Source organism: Callorhinus ursinus, unplaced genomic scaffold (genome assembly GCF_003265705.2).
Source record: "Callorhinus ursinus isolate GAN/ISIS: 27379988/994484 unplaced genomic scaffold, GSC_fseal_2.0 scaffold12, whole genome shotgun sequence".
Taxonomy (NCBI): Eukaryota; Metazoa; Chordata; class Mammalia; order Carnivora; family Otariidae; genus Callorhinus; species Callorhinus ursinus.
In genome coordinates, this window is record NW_027397074.1 from 72,685,829 (window position 1) to 72,701,018 (window position 15,190).

The 15,190-nt window shown below is 38.8% G+C and overlaps 1 protein-coding gene across 2 annotated transcripts in view; it reads left to right on the forward strand.

The window, feature by feature from the left end:
• The window catches only part of LRGUK (leucine rich repeats and guanylate kinase domain containing), a 113,351-nt gene that overhangs the window by 27,084 nt on the left and 71,077 nt on the right, over positions 1-15,190 (forward strand). For both annotated transcript variants that reach the window (XM_025854848.2, XM_073899217.1), the window contains exon 6: positions 11,613-11,737. In XM_025854848.2, coding sequence (XP_025710633.1) covers positions 11,613-11,737 — 125 coding nt within the window. The remainder of the gene's footprint in view (positions 1-11,612; positions 11,738-15,190) is intronic.

Here is a 15,190-nt window from a genome sequence, read left to right on the forward strand (position 1 = left end):
CTCTGACGTACTCCCCTTTTCTTCCTCTCCTGTTATCTTCTTCTTTTTCTTTTTTCTTAAAATATGTTGCATTATTTGTTTCAGAAGTACAGATCTGTGATTCAACAGTCTTGCACAATTCACAGCGCTCACCATAGCACATACCCTCCCCAATGTCTATCACCCAGCCATCCCATCCCTCCCACCCCCAACCACTCCAGTAACACTCAGTTTGTTTGCTGAGATTAAGAATTCCTCATATCAGTGAGGTCATGTGATACATGTCTTTCTCTGATTGACTTATTTCACTCAGCATAACACCCTCCAGTTCCATCCATGTTGTTGCAAATGGCAAGAGCTCATTCCTTTTGATGGCTGCATAATATTCCATTGTGTATATATACCACATCTTCTTTATCCATTCATCTGTCGATGGGCATCTTGGCTCTTTCCACAGTTTGGCTATTGTGGACAGCCTGTGTCTTTTGATTGGGGCATTTAGCCCATTTACATTCAGGGTAACTATTGAAAGGTATGAATTTAGTGCCATTGTATTGCCTGTAAGGTAACTGTTACTGTATATTGTCTGTGTTCCTTTCTGATCTATGCTACTTTTAGGCTCTCTCTTTGCTTAGAGGACCCCTTTCAATATTTCTTGGAGGGCTGGTTTCGTGTTTGCAAATTCCTTTAGTTTTTGTTTGTCCTGGAAGCTTTTTATCTCTCCTTCTATTTTCAATGACAGCCTAGCTGGGTATAGTATTCTTGGCTGCATATTTTTCTCGTTTAGTGCTCTGAAGATCTCATGCCAGTCCTTTCTGGCCTGCCAGGTCTCTGTGGATAGGTCTGTTGCCAATCTAATGTTTCTACCATTGTAGGTTACATATTTCTTCTCCCGAGCTGCTTTCAGGATTTTCTCTTTGTCTCTGAGACTCGTAAGTTTTACTATTAGATGTCGGGGTGTTGACCTATTTTTATTGATTTTGAGAGGGGTTCTCCGTGCCTCCTGGATTTTGATGCCTGTATCCTTCCTCACATTAGGGAAGTTCTCTGCTATTATTTGCTCCAATATACCTTCTGCCCCTCTCTCTCTTTCTTCTTCTTCTGGGATCCCAATTATTCTAATGTTGTTTCGTCTTATCGTATCGCTTATCTCTCGAATTCTGCCTTCGTGATCCTGTAGTTGTTTATCTCTCTTTTTCTCAGCCTCTTTGTTTTCCATCATTTGGTCTTCTATATCGCTGATTCTCTCTTCTGCCTCATTTATCCTAGCAGTTAGTGCCCCCATTTTTGATTGCACCTCATCAATAGCCTTTCTCATTTCGACTTGGTTAGATTTTAGTTCTTTTATTTCTCCAGAAAGAGTTTCTCTAATAACTTCCATGCTTTTTTCAAGCCTAGCTAGTATCTTTAAAGTCATGATTTTGAACTCTAGGTCCGACATCGTACTAATGTCCGTATTGAGTAGGTCCCTGGCTGATGGTACTACCTCTTGTTCTTTTTGCTGAGGTGATTTTTTTTGTCTTGTCATTTTGTCCAGAGGAGAATAGATGAATGAGAGACCAAAATGCTAACAGGTTAACAACGTCCCCAGCAAATATACTCTATACATATCAGAAAAGACCTGAAACCAGGGGAAAAGAAAGGGAAAGAAAGAAAAAAGAAAGAGGAAAAAAAAGATAAAAACAAAAACAGAACAATACAAAAAAAGCAGAATATGATCAAATGTGATCAGGCTAGTGCATAGATCAGTGCCACACACTAGATTTTGGGCGTATTTTGGTCTGTTAGAAAAAAGTGCCCCCTAAAATTTTAAAGGAAGAAAGACATATTTATGTACAAAATGAGGGTTGATACAATGAAGGGATGGAAGATGACTGTAAAGATGAAAATTATAAAAGATTTTATAAAAGGAATTGATAAGTTGTTTGAAAAAAGAAAGAAGATTAAAAAAAAAGAAAAGAAAAAAGGGAGAGAATGTGATCAGGCAGGAGACTAGAACAAAGCCATACACTAGTGATTTAGGGTATATTTTGATCTGTTAGAAGAAACTGTATCTCAAAATTTTAAAGAGAGAACAACTTATATATATATATGCCAAAAATAAGGGTAACTACTATGAAGGGATAAAATATGACTCTAAAAATGAAAAATAAAAAATGTTTTTTTTTTAAAAAAGGGATTGATAAGATGTTGGTTGAAAAAGGGAAAAAGAAAAATTTTAAAAAAAGTTAAAAAAAATTAACTTTGATGAACTAATGAATCATGGTAAAAAAAAAAAAAGCCATGAATTCTATGTGCAGTATTCCCCTAGCGCTGGAGTTCTCCCGTTCTCCTTGATCGGTAAACTTGGTCTTGGCTTGCTGGCTGTTCGTGCTGATCTTCTGGGGGAGGGGCCTGTTGCCGTGGTTTCCAGATGTTGTTGCCGGAGGCTGAATTGCCCTGCCCTTGTCAGTCCGGGCTAAGCAAGGTGCTCGGGTTTGCTCTCAGGAGCTTTTGTTCTCTGCAAGCTCTCGGTACAGCTTTGGAGGACCAGGGCGAAAATGGTGGCCTCCCAATCTCCACCCGGAGGAGCTGAGAACTCGGGGCCCCGCTCCTCAGCGCGCCCCCAGAGAAAAGCAGTCACTCCCGTCTCCCTGGTCTCCGGCCGCACTCCGTGCTCACCGGGCCTGTGACCAAGCGTTTGTATCTCTGGCACCCGACCCTGTGCGGAGTCTCCAAACCCAGCAGATCCCTGCGGTGCGTTCCCGTGCCACTCCTCCTGGGGGAGAAAGGGGAGTCTCCCCGGCTCTGCCGCTTGCTGGGTCCCTGCTGGAGGAGCAGTGGCCCGACTGGGCCGCGGATCACAGTTTATGGCAACCCCGAGCTGAGAGCCCGCACCTCGGCTCTGTCTCTGCAGCCGGCTTCCCTGCTCCGATACTTGGGAGCTCTGCCACATTCAGGCACCCCCGGTCTTTCTGTGACCCCAAAGGTCCTGAGACCACACTGTCCCGGGAGGATTCCACCCCCCGCTTAGCCACTGGAGCGACGCCCCTCAGCAGAGCCAACTTCTAAAAGTTCCGATTTTGTGCTCCGCGGCTCTATCACTTGCCAGAAGCGACCAAAGGAGGCCCCCTCCCCCGCCGTCTATCCTCCCGAATATCACCTCGGATTCACTTCTCCGCACATCCTACCTTCCAGTAAGTGGTCGCTTCTCTGTTCAGAGAGTTGTTGCTACTCTCCTCTTCGATCTCCTGTTCAGTTCTTAAGTGTTCAGAAGGTTTGATCCCTATTCAGCTGAATTCCTGTGACCAGACGAAATCTAGGTCTCCTACTCCTCTGCCATCTTGCTCCGCCCCCTACTTTTTTTTTTTAACCTGACTTTAGAGGTAGCAATTCTATCTTCTCTCCAAAGTATAAAAAGCTGTCATCATTACATCAGAACCAACTGAAATTCAGAACATGGACCCATAATTAAAAGGTAACATGGCAGCATTCCTCATCTGTGTTTTTTAAAATGTAAACACAGTAGCCAAAACAAGTTACCCTTCATAAACTCTTTTTTTTTTAAAGATTTTATTTATTTATTTGACAGAGAGCATAAGCCAGGGGAGGGGCAGAGGGAGAGGGAGCCCAATGCGGGGCTCGATCCCAGGACCCTGGGATCATGTCCTGTCCGAAAGGCAGACGCTTAACTGACTGAGCCACCCAGGCACCCCTCCCCCTCATAAACTCTTAATGAAGTAAACTTCTTAGCTTACCATTTTGAAAACATAGTGGGCTGGTTTTTAAACAGTACTGAATATGCCACTTGCTCTGTTCAAGAGTATCACACATACTGTGTATAATTATGTTATTAGATTATATTTTTGAAAAGACTTAAAAGCTTTGCAATAAAAAAGAATTTTTAAACAAAATTTTTATGCCAGTACATTTGAAAACTTAGATGAAATGAATAAATTCCTAGAAAAATATGCACCAAGGGCGCCTGGGTGGCTCAGTTGGTTAAGCGATTGCCTTCAGCTCAGGTCATGATCCTGGAGTCCAGGGATCGAGTCCCGCATTGGGCTCCCTGCTCAGCAGTGAGTCTGCTTCTCCCTCGGACCCTCCCCCCTCTCATGCTCTCTCTCTCTCTCTCTATCTCATTCTCTCTCTCAAATAAATAAAATCTTTAAAAAAAAAAAAAAACAGAAAAAAAATGCACCAAAATGCTGCTTTGGAAATAGAAACCCTGAGTAGTCCTGTAATTATAAATGCAGTTCTTATAAAGTTAATTAAATTAACATACTCGTATAAAAAAAAAACCCCACCAGATCCAAACTTTTAAGAACAGATCTTCCAATAATGAACAAATTCTTTCAAAGATTAAGAATAGAAGGCATATTCACAATCCATTCTAATGAGATTACTTTGCTATCCAAAAGCATATAAGGAACAATAAGAGAAAGGAAAATGACAGACTCATTTCACTCTTGATCTAGATGTAAAAATCCTAAACCAGTATTGGCAAACTGAATCTAATAGTGTTTGAAAAAAGATAATATACCATGACCAAGTTTGGTTTATCTCATGAATGTAAGGATAATTTAATATTAGAAAGTCAATACATGTCATTATGTTAACAGATTAAGAGGAATAAACCATATAATCAGTAGGTTTAGAAATGCATAGATAGAATTTAATAAAATCTAATTTACAATAAAAACTATTAGTAAGGTAGTAATAAGGAATTTTCTCAACTTGATAAGATCTATAAAAATATTTGAAGCAGCCTTTATCCTAATTGAGGACATGTTCTAAGCATTCTTTAAAATTGGGAACAAGACAAAGATCTCTACCGTTGCCCCTTGTATTCATCATTGTTTTGGAGGTTTTAGCCAGCACTGTAAAACGAGAAAAAAAAATTGAAACTGTAAAGATTGAAGGGAAAAGATAAATGTCATTTTTTTTTGCAAATGATATGATTGTCCATAGAGAATATCAAAAATAACTTGCAATAAACTACTAGAAATGATAGTTTTGAGAGTTCAACAAAGTAGTTGGATATGACTTCAATAAACAGAAATCCATTGCATTTTTATACATCATGAACAAGCAATTAGAAAACACAACTTAAAACAGAGACCGCATTTACAAGAGCAATAAAAATGAATCTTATTAACAATGAATAAGGCCTGTGGGAGGAATATAATGAAACTTTATTGAAGAGCGTTAAAGACCTAACTAAAGAGAAATATATTCCATGTTCCCAGACAGGAGAATGGGAGATGTATAAAAAGAGTTTTACAATCAAAAACTGATGATGTAATGTATGGTGATTAACATAACAATAAAAAATTTAAAGGAAAAAAAACAGGTACATTGAAAAAAAAAGGTTTTACAGAAAATTAGTCAGATAAGGCTAATGAACATATGACTAGATGTCAGCCTCATTTGTATTCGGAGAAATGCAACCCTAGACCACATGAGATCTGTATTACATCCATTCAATTGACAAAATTTAAGAAATCCAAAAATACCAAGTGTTGGAGAACATGTAGGTCAAGAGAATGTCTTTTTTTTTCCTTTGGGTGTGAAATTAGTTCAACCACTTTGGAGAGCAATTTTATGTTCTTTTATAAAGTTGAACATCCAAATTCCTGTGGCCTAGCACTTCATTCCCACGTATGGGAAGTTTAGCATACGTGTATCTGGAGGCTTGTATAAGAATGCTCATAGCAACACTGCTTGTCATAGCAAAAATTGAAATAGCCCATATGCTCATTGATAAGAGAAAGCACAAACTACGTTATAATAGCATATCATACAGTAGTGAAAATGAATGAAATATATCTCCATGCAGCAGTAGGGATGCATCTTAATAAAACTAAATATAATTTTAGTATCAAACCAAAGGGGAAAAGGAAGAGGAAGTGGACAATTCAGCATAGTGGTCATCTCCGAGAGGGGCACATTGGATGCACCTGGAGGGGCATGCAGAGGTAGACGTTAGTTACTGCTCACATTCTTCTTGGGCTGGAGGCGGGGGCCATTTCAAGAGTGTTCATTAGATTTTTAAAAATAAACATACGTAGGCCGTGTATGGGCAAATGGTATATCTGTGTCCATTAAAAATGTTTTAAATCTGAAAATTACTGATTTCTTTGAAAATAGTTACTTACCAAGCTTCAAACGAGCTTGTATCAGAATCCCCTGGAGGGTTTGTCAAAACACCTCTTACTGGCCTCCACCCTCAGAACTTCTGGTGGAGTAGGTCTGGGGTGAGACCTGAGAATTTGCATTTTAAACAAGCGCCTGTGTGATGCCAATATTGCTGGTCTGAGAAGTGCACTTGAAGATCCCCAGCTTTAAGCTAGCCGGTCTTCTCTGTTGTACCTTGCTGGGGATCCTTTCCTAATCTGATGCCATTCCATGTGTCCTTTTTAGGGGTTTGGTGGTTATCTTTTTTGTGCTTTTTATATTTGTTCAAGTTTTCCTTAGTGGGCGTATGTCTTTTCTATTTGAGGGAAACAAGTGCACTTTTGTTTAAAATATAATTAAATAAAATTGTAATTATCAACACTAAAAAGCACTCCTTTAAAATAAACACAAATCAGTTAATCAACCTGGTGATGCTGACATTGTGATTGTAGTTTAGTGCCTCAGAATGGACTGGCTGACTATAAGAAATCAAGTTTTTGGTTTATCTTATACTATTTTGTCATTCCATATGTGGGTAACTGATTAATTGATAATCATCCTAAATCACAAGCTGATAAACTTTGTCAAGGATAAGTCAATGTATTTCTTAAGAAGGAATTCTGTGTATTCTTTACCTATAAATATTGACAGATTGATCATTGGAATTTGTTTTATGATTATAGAATCATGGAGTTTTTAAAAAGTGATTCACAGAATTTTAATATCCAGACTGGACTTTAGAGATTATCTACTAACTGTTCTTTTATAGAAGAGGAGTTTAGGACCCAGGGAGGCTCTGTAACTTGTCCAAGATCATTTGGTCAGTGGTTGAACTGAGATTAGTCCTCTAAATTCCATTGTTTTCCCCATGCTGCAATTCATTGAGTAATTACTACTTTTATCACCTAGCCATTTAAAGTGTATGTGTGTTTCATTTCCTAGAGATTCACTCCCATAGTGAAGAACATTTTTCACTGGTAAGGTGATATAGATCTTTCAGGATTGGTTTTGATTAAAGCTATCATTGCGGTTCTCTCTACTAAGAGAATTGTGATGGATTTCCTGCTTATTTCTCAGTAACTGTTTTCTATACACCCGAACCATATTTTATGATTGTAGACAAATGAATAAGAGCGAAAACCGAACTAGTGAATAATTCATGTCAAGGTCTGCAAACTGCTGACAGCATCACCAAAATGTAAAAATATGTTGTGGGGCTTTTCCCTCACTGTAAAGTTATGCTTATGTGCCTTTGGGTTCCTTCACTCAGTTTCTGAGGATCTAAAATTCCACCATAAAAGATTTATTCACAGAAATGTAAAACTTTAGAGCTGGAATGCAGTATGATGATTTTGAGTTCTTTGTCTCCTTCTTCTGATAGCCGCATTTTGAAAATTAAAACGTACCTAAGAGGGTTAACCCAGTAAGCTAATTCATTGTAATAGCTTAGTGACTTATCAGATTATATTTCTTCTATTGGAAAGTCCCACGACCTATATGAAAGAATGCAAAAGAATAACGTTCAGAGGAAGGACAAGTAACATTTCATGCAGGTTCTTAAAATAAGAAAATGCGAGATGAGGGAGATAAAGGTATTCCCAAAAGTGAGCTGCGAACTCAGGGCTCTGTATGGCCCAGTCCTGCATATTGACCATTATCACTACTCATGGTCACAGATGATGTGACCTTGGGAGTATGGAGGCAGGCTGTGGCCGGGGGGTGGGGGAGGTGGGAGGGAGGTGTTGGGCCACTGTAAAAAGTACTCTTCACTCAAGAACCTGATTAATTTATAATGACTGAAATCCCTCAAAATTTAAGGAGGAGTGAAGAGTTGGGAAATAAACAGTTTTTCTGAAATGAACTTATATCTCAGCCGAGATGTGCAGTCCGTTCCTCAAGCCTTTGCCCCCAGTGCTGTGAGAGACTGCAGAGGTAGCTGCAGAAGCCAGGACTACCATTGCAGTGAGCTCTCTGTATTCCTCTTCCTTTGGGCTCTTGCGAGGCTGATTTCATGAAACCTGACTTGCCGTATTAGTCAAAGCAGGAGAGTGAGCCAGATGTACCGAGAGAACTGGGGTTAGCCTTGGATGTCTTGGAAAATTACTGCATATACAATAAACAAGCTTGCCTTTTCACTTCCCACTAGCTCTTGATAGTTTCAGGATTCCTATTTCCTCGTTTTCTGATCCTTGCTCCCTTCCCATGCAAGGGCTTCCTGACTCAGGGCCCACAAGCATTTGTTTCACTCTTCCCTGTAGAGTATCTTCATTTCGGTTGGAGCAGACCTATCAGGACACTAATGCCCCAACATAGGACTTAAAGATTATTGCATCCTCTGCTAACTTGAGACAGACGGCCATTTGAAGTTTTCCTTGCCTAATTTTTCTTGCCAAAGATTGCCACTCCAAGGACATTTCATTTCATCTATAGCTCTGTGAAAATTTAATCTCTGTTTCCCACATTTCACATCCCTTGTTACAATCCGTATCTGCAAAGATCTTGTCTTCATTCTCGTTCGAGAATGATTATTTGAACAGCCCAGGGGAAACAGAAGCAGAAAGAGTGTGGCGTTTGTGAACCTAAGTGTTTCTTTGTAAAGCTCTTCTGGCAGGAAGCTTTATGAAAGTACATTTGAAAATGCATATTTGATGACCAGTGAAACTATGCTTCAGCCCAAGGGTCACATCTGGAACCAATGAAGAAAAATTAGGAATGTCTGGTTCATTTGGCAACATTTTCTCCTCATTGCTTCTAGTTTCCTAATTTACCTCTTTCTCTGGCCTACATCTTTTCGGAATAGATGCTGGCCTTCAATCTTCCATTTTGTGCTGTTGGCCAACAGGTAGAGGCTGTGATTCCTTGACCTCACGTGCTTGTAATGTGTTAATGATAACTGCCTTATAATTGCGAGGAACTTTATGGCTTGTGAACCTCATTCCGAAGATTTTTTCCATGATCAGACTTTCAGTTTTTTTTTTTTTTAAATCTCTCATTTTGCCAACTTAATGTTTGTTGTTGTTTTTTTTTTTTAATAAATTTTATTTATTTATTTGACAGAGAGAGACACAGCGAGAGAGGGAACACAAGCAGGGGGAGTGGGAGAGGGAGAAGCAGGCTTCCCGCCGAGCAGGGAGCCCGACGCGGGGCTCGATCCCAGGACCCTGAGATCATGACCCGAGCCGGAGGCAGACGCCCAACGACCGAGCCACCCAGGCGCCCCCAGACTTTCAGTTTTCATGACAACCTGTTGTTTGTTTTTCCCACTTTACCAGTGAAAAATCTGAACAGAGAGAAGTTAAGTCACATAATGAGTAACTCGTGGAGTTAGGAGAACTACAAAGAATTATGAGGCAAAATACCTATTTTTTGTGATCCTTAATGATCCCTTCCATCCCCTTTTAAAAATTCTTTGATTCTATGATTAATGGAAGGAGATAGGCGGGGGGTTGGAAGTTGACCAGAAAAGGCTCCAGGGAAGAAATGGTCTGTCCAGAGTAAGTATCAAGAATTGAAGTTGCTGTGACAAATTTACAATTACAGCATGGCAAGTTGCTTCCAAATTGGCTCCAACATAATGAAGCCCTAGTCATAGGAAACAAAGTGTTCTGCAGAACCTTTAAAATGCTTGCTAAACTGATAGGTGAAGAATGGCATCTTGATTTGCATTCTCCTGATTAAGGGTGAAGCAGAGTCTTTAAATATATTTATTAGCTACTTGGATTTGCTCTTTTGGGAATTTTCTCCCTATGTTCTTTCTCATTTTCTATTGGGTGGTTTGGTCTTTATTCTTTCTTTCTATTAAGTTATTGTCATTCTTTATGTATTCTAGATAGTAATCCTTCATCTACTATTTGTTGCAAATATGTTCTCCCAGCCTATCATTTGTACATACTTAAGTAATTAAGAGCAACAGAAATAAGAATATGAGGCTATTTTTCAAAAAAGAAATAATTAAGTTGATTTAATGTAAATGTTAAAGAAAGAAAAGAAATGGAATTTGAAATTGAGTCCTGAGGAATAGGCAGGGTTTAGGAAGGGTAGGAAAGCAACATGAAAACAAGACACACTGCTAAGTAAGAAAGTTCTTGGTATGTTCCAGAACTGGCGAGAAGACTGACCTGGCAGAATTAGGGAATTCTCACTGGGTTATAATGGAGATGAAACAGGAGAAATAGGCTTTGCTTAAAGTCAGGGGCTTCAGATGCCAGAGTGAGAAATTTGGAATTTGTCCTGTGAGAATTTTTTGATTGAAACATGATATTCAATCAATATTTTGACAAAAATTAACCTGACTACAGTGTGTCAGGTGATTTAGGCAGGAAGAAATGGTTGTTAGAGGTACCCATCAGTGCTAAAGCTGAATTAAGTTGGCAGTGGAGTGAACGGGAAGGAAGGGAATAATTAAAGAGATGTTTAAAGCAAAAAATGCCAACTCTTGCTGATTGATTGGATGCCCTGAAGATTACAAGTGGCTGAGAGATCCATGATGTCTTCAAGCAATACTTGGGAGGGAAAACTGAACTGTGGTGGGCAAATGATATTAAATCCCAAAAATTTGCCAAAGAAATTGAGACCAGAGAGAGGAGAATAGAATTGGTGATGTTGGGACTGCAGTTTTAGGTGACTGTAAGGATGGAACACAGAAGAAATTTAAATTTTAAAATGACTAGAAACTCAACATGAGGAAATGAAGATGGAGTTTAGGCCTCATTTATTTTAAAGGGAGAAGAGAAACCAATATAGACAGAAAAGGCTGTTCCTCTCTATATCAGGGTATTGGTTCTTTACCACCTATCTGCCACAGGTGACATCTCCCTGGCTGTTCCCCTGGTTCTGAGGGTAATAAAGCTTGGTGCATGTTGCTTGCACAGGTGACCCTGTATTGGGAAGTCTCACCTGTGGGAAAGCTTGTGAGTTTCTTGTGAAGACCCTTAAGGAACCAAGGAAAAACACTGCCAAGGAGGCAGCTTCCAAAGCACCCTGAAATGTTTTTCCTCACTGATTAAATGAGTCACATATGAATGCAAAGTGAACTGAGCATACTCAAAAGCTATGTCTTTAAAAAAATTTAAGCAGTGCCAGTATTAACTTCTATAATGAAAAAAATATATTTCAAGATTTAGTGTCCATCCTGTATTGGGCATGTATTAGTGCTTTATTAATGCCGTTGTCTGATTTTTCTAATGATGATCTGACACTGACTATTTTTTTCTTCAAAAAAAATTTTTTTGTTAAAGATTTTAATTATTTGAGAGAGAGAGAGACAGTGTGTGTGTGCATAAGCAGGGGGTGGAGGGAGAGGGATAAGCAGACTCGGTGCTGAGTGTGGAGCCTGAAGTGGGGCTCAGTATCGTAATTCTGAGATCATGATCTGAGCGGAAATCAAGAGCCGGATGCTTAACCAACTGAGCCACCTGGGCGCCCCTCTTCAAAATGTTTCTCATATCATTTTCCTTAAACATAGTCATGGTGCATAGGCAACGAGATAGAGGAGATCCGTGGGCTAGAGCTGTGTAGTGGCCTAACATACCTGAGTCTGGCCAAGAACAAGATCACGTCAATTAACGGCTTAGGCATGCTGCCAATCAAAATCCTTTGTCTGGTGAGTCTAACCAAAAGTTACTCTTTTTTTTTTTTTTCATTTTTTAAGATTTGATTATTTGACAGAAAGAGAGAGCAAAAGCATAAGCAGGGGGAGCAGCAGGCAGTGGGAGAGGGAGAAGCAGACTCCCCACTGAGCAGGGAGCCTGATGCGGGGCTCGATCCCTGGACCCTGGGATCATGACCTGAGCCAAAGGCAGATGCTTAATTACTGAGCCACCCAAGTGCCCCTCTTCCTACGATTCTTCCAGAGTCTTTGTCTAATGTATCCTGCTGCCCCAAAGTGTGCCTCTGCTGTAAAGGGACAGAGGAAGGCAACCCTGAGAAAGAAAGGAATACTTTTAACAACTATGAAAAATACATTTCATAATGTCTCACTGATGAAATAACATTTAAGCATAATATTTACTGCTGTTTACCCTTTATTGTTCTCAAATGAACCATAAGATGTTCTCTGGGCCTGAACTTTGGCAGCCCTTTTATATTAATATATGCTAGTTTCCCATTCTAGAAAACCAGAATTGATGCTGAGAATAAAGGAACAATTCCAATCAGAAACTTGAAGTTTTTAAATTTTTTTCCCATAGAGAGAACTTTTCTTAAGCTCTATGATGTGTGCTGTGACTATGAATAAACATGCAGATAATTTATTAAAAAGTCAGCAGAATTATAATAGTTCCAAAGATTTATACAGTGTTTTTGAAATAACAGTATAGCTCACTAATTTAAAAGTTGATAATACAGTTTGTAGATTATTCAGGATTCTTCTTCCATTCCTCCTCTCTCCTATGTCTTACCCTTGGATGGCTTTGCTATTTTTTATTATATCTGTCACAAGGTGGGCAGGGAGGATTTTAAGCCATGAGGCTGGTAGCTTATTAATTTCTTATGTGAACCATCCAATAGGAGAGTGTTGAACTGCTTTTTGAAATGACATCTTGGGGTTATCTGCAGATTTTTGACATAATATACTATTCCTGCCTTATTTAACTACAGATAGTGGAAGGTTGGCTAGTGTTAATTTTTCTTTCCCTGAGCTTAGAGCTTGAAGTGGTTTTTTAAGAGACTCCCCTCCTTACAGCAAGTTAGGTGAGGGCAAAGTACTGGTTCCAGTACCAAGGACAGACCGTGGGCGTGGAGAGGTCTAATAATGTCCTTAAGATTTCATGTTTTCTGCACACCGGGGCATGTTAGCAAAGCGTAAAAGAAAATGAATTTGTAAAGTTGGTGGACAAATTTAAAAATTATAAAAGAAAGTCACATTCAAAAAATTATGATAATTTAAAGGAGTGCTGGCAATATCTACTACTCAGTTGGTACCTTGTTAGAACCTTATCCTTTTCTTTACATCTCTTTTATTGGTGCTCTCTTTAACTTTAAGTGGAGCATGGTATGTGGAAAGAGATGGGGGGTGTGCTTAGAGGGAGGAGAACTGAATTCATGATTAAGAAGATTAACACATAGCACTTTAAACAAGAGTTTGTTTCGATAACTAAACAATCCATGTTGACAGTTCCACCTCAAGCAGCTTTTAGAAAAAGCATAAAAGTCTTATTTTTTCTACAAATAAATTAGGGGGATTATTCCCAGTCCCTGCCCCCATCACCCAAGATGAATCAGAAAATACGGACCATGCCATCATTCATTCCCCTTAAAGTTTTTGAGAATAGTAACGCTTTCTTTCACATATGTTAATGAAATATAGAAGATAAAATGATACACATTTGCTTCAATAGTTAATGCTTTTATGTTTTAGTTTGTGGAATTAGAAAACCAACTACTTTACTACTGAAATAATTCATTTTACATTTTTTTAGAGAAAAGAGAATAATTCGCTATACAAACCAGTTAATTCTCTACCATCAGCTTTTACAGTAAATGTAAGGGGGTAATGTGGTTTACTCATGGGCTATTCTGTCAACCACTTCTTTGAACAAGTAAGGACAATGCATTCCACACTGTAAAATTCATTTTGTCTTAGTAAGAACCATTTATTTCTTCCTTTCCAAACTGGGGAGATGAAGAATATTTCTCATTTCATCTCTTTAAGAAAATAGCTTCTCTCTAAAGGCCCCCTTTTCCCTGTTGATCACAATTTTACAAAAAGGAAAGCAGAACCGTTCTTGCTGAAACTGGATGTCCACTTTGAGGGGCAATGTATCCGTGTTTCAGCATTGGATAAAGGGTTTGACTAGATGACTTTCAACTCAGAAATTATGTGATTCTGAATATTTCACTGCTCTGCTTTCCTTTATGACCATAGGCTAGCTAATTAAACATTTCTATGCCTCACTCTAAGGCATCTACCACTTTGAAAGCCATCAGAGATGCTGTAAAGATTTATTACAGTCTATCTTCCATAGTTCTAGCACTTCAGAGTCCTTTGGGAAGAAATGTATTGTATATAAATTTTATATGTCGGCATATTTTAAATAGGATATTGAGGTCTTATTTCAATAAGTTAAATTAGTAGGGCTATTATGTTAACTTTAGTGCAGTTTTTTCTTTTACTTTTCTATTACACTTTTTAGAACATTTTTGAACTCTGAATAGTAGGAAATTTGACTTTGGCAAATGGGGGTTATGAGTATTTTTCCCTTCTGATTATGGAATTGTTCAAACATATATTTTTAAAAAGGGAATGGTTTAATGAGCCCCCATGTATTATCACCCAGCTTTGTAGATTATCAACATTCTATTAATGTATTTTTAAGGGCCACAGAATTAAACTAATGACTGCAAATCTTGCTCATTATTGAAGTGAAATCTTATGAAAGATAGGATGAAAATGAGCTCTTGCTATTAAAATGTACCAGGAAACATATATCAGGAAAAATATTGTAGATGGAGAGCATGCTATAATTTAATTTTTCAGTTAAGTGCTTATTAAAAGTATTAAAAGTTTAAAGATGGGCGTTTTATGTCATTAATTGAAACCTCAAAATTGTCTTTATGACTCCCAACTTAAACTAAAAGTGTAATTTTACTGTGGCATGTTCTTACACTTCAAGGCTAAGAAACCCAAGGAATTATATGTTGGAAAATGCACAAGAAAATGCAGATTATTGTTGCCACTATAATTTGTTATTATGCATCCATGGGGGTTGGGAAAGAGGATCTCTGAATCTTTGTTTTATGCTTATTGTCTGAGAAGATGCTTATGTGTGAATTATTGAAGAACTCAGTTATCTATTGTTGAATAACAAGCCACCCCAAGTGTGGTGCACAGAGAAGTATTATTCACTAACCATTTTTTTGGCTAGCCGTTCTGCAGTCTGAGCTGGGTTCAGCAGGTGGTTCTTCTGCTGCTCTTGCCTCATTCAGCTGGCAGATTGGCTGGGGGCTGCGCTCAGCAGGGATGCTGAAATGGCTGGATTTTTCCTCTCTCTCTTTAGTGTCAGGGCCCTTCTCCATGTGACCTCTTCTTCTCCATGTGACCTCTCCACAAATCCTC